A 5,157-nucleotide genomic window follows, 5' to 3' on the forward strand; every position below is an offset into this window, starting at 1 on the left:
TAAGAAGTAAGTCGCAGTTCGATAGGCGGTGTAATTGTAGTAAGTCGAACTTGCCCGGCCCTTTTCGGATGTTGTCCGTTAACCAGGACTATCAGTGGGTGGGTGGTGTTACCAACTGACGCCAAATTCCTGCCCGGTTCATTAGAACCCGATCTCTGGTAGTTGGTGGGAGCCACGTCGATATGGCGATGTTGTTCTTGTTGTTGTATCAGGTGGGTGTTGTCTACGGGATGGTATTCGTTCCAACGAAGGGAAGGTACTAGGTAATTCCATGACCACATAAGTCGTACAATAGCGGCGACCGATTCGGTTACAACACATCGGTTTTACTGCAGTGTGAATGAGGAATGCGCCCAAGATAAACTAATAATGAATGTTTATTATTATAGCTACTGTAGGTCCGGGGGATCAGGAGGACAAATGAGAGGACATATCTTCGAAACTAAGGCCCCGTGGGAACAATTCAGCTTTAGTTTGACTACTACTTATATGCCTGTGATAGAACCCATCTTTACATTCATCGAAAGTGCCCCCCTAGGTCAAACTTCCCGGGACTTTAGTTACATTATAACTCCTACTTCTTTGTATCTTATACTCCTTTTTAGACGTCTTAATCAAACACATAATGATCTTGATTTCAAACCCTTTGATTCCATAAAATAATTTTGCACGATAGCAAGAGAATGCCAATTTTACTTGAAAAATTGGGGAACGAGGACGAGATGGTGTGGCGGTAAAAATTGAAAGTTTTTAATAGACATTGATTTATCTATGTGCTTCAATAGATGTAATAAAACATGTCCATCCGTAATTTTTATATTATCTTATTCTCTAATGAGTTAAGAACGGGACCTTTACCCCAATGATCATAGGTCCATGTTAATATACGTTTAAGACCAAGTATTACACAGGGGAAGAAACTAACGTTAACCCACAAGCAAATGGTAAATAAACATATATATATAAAGTCTATAATAAAATGGATGGAACATGTTGATGAATATATTTGATGTTACATATTTTTATTTTTTCGGTAATAATGTTTAATGGTTATATAGACAGTTGTGTAAGTCCTGTACCTTCCTCGGCGAGTCTATACACAAAGACCCCGCGCAGGTTCCCTCCCTTTAAATTTTGGAGTGGTTGTGAAGGGGGTTGGGTATGACAACTTCTTAAATCCACGGTACAGAATGGAGGTACCCTGGGGTACCTTTACCCTTATAACGTTCCCGGGGAAATCATTAATAACCTGGTAAAAAAATACCTAATTTCACCCTAGAAAAAAAAAAAAAACCCCTTTCCCAAACCCCCCAAGAAAAAAAAAAAAAAAAAAAAAAAAAAAAATCATACAGTGAAGTTAAATCCTTTTAAAAAATCTTCCTTCAGATTCACGACATAGAGTTCGCTCTGGTCAACAAACAATGGAACGTGATCAAGAACGAAACCCTTCCCTACCTCATGAGTCTGAAGCAGTCCCAAGAGATCAAACACATTGGCATATCAGCCCTGCCCCTGTCCGTGTTGAAACAAATGGTGGAGGAGCTCAAACAGAAATACCCTGGTCAGCACGTCATAGACTTTGTCCTCACGTATTCCAAGTATACGCTCCTTGATAACTCACTTGTACATTATGGAAACTATTTCCAGGTAAGACTTCTAAAGTCGTATTTTCTTTTTGGAAACTGTGGCGATTTCCCCCCTTTTTGGCGTGGTTGCGCCAGTACTAAACCATTAGAAATCCAAGAGGACGCGCCATTAGAAAATCTTGTCCATTTTATTTGTTCAGACTCTATACACCTCTTCAAATCCTTCCACCACACCACTAAAAATGTATCTCTCAAACTCGCTGAGTTTTCTGTCTGCACTGCTAATGGCAATCTCTACCGAAAAAAAGAAAATCTCAGACACGAGGATCTCCACATGTTTCTATTTCGATGAATTCGTCCGCTATTACACCAGGGATTTGAATGCTTTGCACAAATAATGATTAGGTACAATCATTTATTTTTTCAGGAAAAAAAGTAGATCTGATCAACGCCTCTCCAATATCTCTAGGCCTGTTGTCGAACCAAGGACCTCCCGATTGGCATCCGGCCAAATGCGACATCAAATTTAAATGTACGGAGGCTAGCAATGACTGCAAGGTAAGAACCACAGGCGACTTTAACAAAACTGCACCTGAACATTGGGGTCGAGTGGATTGGAACACATTACATGCCTTTAGGCACACTCCATTTATCAAGGGTCTAGGCATTACCTTGCCCTTGGGATCAATTTAATTTGAACAACAAACCTGTGAGATCAATTGAAACACTGCGCTGGTTCCTATCCTCAGAACCAGTGGGTTAGACGAGGGAAAAGAGGCGAGAGAATGAGGGAGAGAAAAAGACGAGTGAGAGCAGGTTGTAAGATTGTGTGAACCAAGACTTAAGGGAAAAGAAGCTATCAGGACATGAGGTATACAATAGCTAGGGCTGCCTGGAAGGGACTGACAAGAAACGCCGACCCTATTTAAATAGGAAAAGGCTAGGAAGAAGAATTGTCCACACGAGATATGGCCCGTTGAACATTGGAAGTAGGGCATAGTAGCCTGAAAAACCAAACCAAACATATGAAAACTCACGCGACTGTAGACTCTCTATCATTTTCATAGGTTTGGGTTTTTCAGACGATTACTCGCTACTAAAGCCACACGACTACGTTTCCAATGTGCCACAGGCCTAACTCCAATAATTGATAAATAAAAACGATTAACATTCAAAGAATTCAGTCAACCTTTTCCCCATTTTTTCACAGAAAAACAACGTCGAACTAGGAAAACTGGCTCTCTATTTCTCCATGAATCAGAACTTTGCCAAGGTGACGTTGTGTGGAATGAACAACTTGAAAGTGCTCAGGTCAAATCTGGACGTGACAATGAATGGGTTGACGGAGCATGAGAAAAGCGTATTGAAGAGTGTAAGGGAAAAGTGAGTGTAAATATCAGAGGTGACAGTGATGGGGTAAACATAAATTTCAAATGATGATTTCCCTTTCTATCTCTTCTTTTTCTAAATTCAATTGAATAAGTTGGTGGTAGGTAACTAAACCCAACATATTTTAGTACCTACTTGGTACCTAATGAAAATCTTTCAAAAGTAAATGAAATAAATAGGTATTTTTTATTTAGGTATGTATTTACATACTATTATTTTGTGATTTCAGGTATTTTGACAGCGACTTAAATCTGCATTGGGAAGGAGAAGAACCAGAGCAGTACAAGCAATATCTCCAGGAGAAAGTAGAGTAACATGAACTCAGTACTTTCCAAGAAGTGGCCAACACTTGTGTCCACTTCACATAAACCCATGAAGTAAACGAGGATCTTTATAATTACATTTCTCTCATGTCAATTCGTATTTTAGGAATCAAGTGGTAGTAGTACCATTAAACATGATGTGACATAATGAATTATCTCAAATATGTGGGTACATGTGTATTCTTAAATGCAGCATTTAGGGTTGATGATTGTAATTCAAGAAGGTAGAAAAAAAATGCTACTTTGGATTCATTTCTTCTATTGCAGCATGCCCATATTATATCCATCATCAGATGGCCAAGAAGAGACACAATCTTCCAATTTAGGTGCTGGGTCAACACAAAACACCAAAAACATTTCCAAACTGTGAGATTCAAACCTGAGATCTCCTCGCAAGGACTATTCAAACGTTTGTCACTCCCGTTTTCTCGTGCTGCTGAAGCAAGTTCTGCAAATGGGTATCAAATAGTTCACACCTGATGGGCATCTCAAGAGAGTAGAATGGATTTTTCAGTGCATAATCAGCATAGAGCTCGTAGATTTTCTTCAATATCAAATCCAAACCACTCTGATTGGTATCACCCACAATCATGAATTTAACACCTGAAAATAGATGAAATATTTAGTTAGGTTGCACATTGTAGCTTTGTGTATCTGAGGTCAACTGTGTCATTGATAAATAGTAAAATATCCACCCATTTGTTGTGTAAAATGATTATATATAAAAACACAAAAATTAATAAATTTGGAAGCTCATGATTCCATCTTTAACTTTCAGCTAATACATTTCTTATTATTTCAACTGTTCTTCTTGTAACATAATTATGAACCTATGTATTTGAGGTGGAAACGAATTTCTCTTGATTCCTGATGTAGATCAGTGAAATTACTTTTTTTAAAGCTTTGATAGAGGGAATTTGAACTGCTATGCTTTCATCATCCCAAAAGCAAAGAGAGAAGGAAGACAGAAAATGAGAAAGCCAGCAGTTGCAAGAACAAATCTTGTCTCTTTAGGATCCACCCCTTGGTGGGAATTGAACTTGCAACCTAGCTCTTATAAGGCAGAAATGGTGCCCTCCAAGCTTACTAGGCTGGAAATGACTTGTTTACTCACCAGTCAAAGTTTGGTAGCAGTGTAGTTTGAATGTATCGGCCTCCAAAACCTCAATCCCTGAACTTTTAGGTTCTGGTGACAACTGACTAGCAATCGCAAACAAAGGATAGAACATACTGGCCAGAAATATTTTCTCATTGGTTGTCATTCTGGGTCTCGTAAAAGTTAATTTGACGGGAAAGCTTTCAGGTTTGGACAGAAACTCCAAAACATCGGTTCCATCATCCAGCTGCCCATTTTTGATAACAGCATCATTGACAGCTGTTAAGACATGGCCAACTGAAAATCAAGCACGTAGGTATTCAAAATAAGAGAAATGGGAGATTTCCTTTAGTATAGCAAACAAAATATCTTAGGCACATTTTTTTCAATTTAGAATCTTCTCACAATTTTAAGGATGTACAAGCCTATAGAGAAAGTTTATGGAAAGTAACTTCCAGATTTAAGTTTGCCTTGAGTACCTACTGTTGTTCAGAAAAAAACATGGTACTTGTGCAGAAGTCATGTCAGTGGAAGATTGCTACCAAAGGAACTGGCACAAACAAGCAGTGACCAGTGTTATAGGGTTAGGTTAAACACAAAAAGGAGTTTTCACAATCGGAGTAGTGATAAGTGTTATTATAGGGTTAGGTTAAATACAAAAATGAGCTTTCTTTTCCACTGTCTTGGCTTCTGCATAATTACCAAAAACATACCCATATGACAGAATCAGTTTTCTGTGCTAGACAGTAATAAGTTCACACTG

General features: G+C 38.6%; 2 protein-coding genes across 2 annotated transcripts; one reads left to right on the forward strand and one right to left on the reverse strand.

Moving 5' to 3' along the window:
* Window positions 1–1,355: 1,355 nt before the first annotated feature.
* LOC103523223 lies at window positions 1,356–3,575 on the forward strand. The gene is made up of 4 exons (XM_026832902.1): window positions 1,356–1,935; window positions 1,992–2,144; window positions 2,797–2,969; window positions 3,205–3,575. Exons 1-4 carry the CDS (start codon window positions 1,459–1,461, stop codon window positions 3,287–3,289), a joined length of 888 nt encoding a protein of 295 aa, XP_026688703.1. The 5' UTR covers window positions 1,356–1,458; the 3' UTR covers window positions 3,290–3,575.
* LOC103523224 (trafficking protein particle complex subunit 4-like) lies at window positions 3,253–4,698 on the reverse strand (the record flags this gene model as incomplete). The annotated part of the gene is made up of 2 exons (XM_008488286.2): window positions 3,253–3,901; window positions 4,413–4,698. Coding segments are annotated over 2 exons (486 nt in total), but the record flags the coding sequence as incomplete, so codon positions are not given.
* Between the last annotated feature and the right edge of the window lie 459 nt (window positions 4,699–5,157).

The sequence above is a fragment of the Diaphorina citri genome, unplaced genomic scaffold (assembly GCF_000475195.1).
Source record: "Diaphorina citri unplaced genomic scaffold, Diaci psyllid genome assembly version 1.1 scaffold17539, whole genome shotgun sequence".
Lineage (NCBI taxonomy): Eukaryota > Metazoa > Arthropoda > Insecta > Hemiptera > Psyllidae > Diaphorina > Diaphorina citri.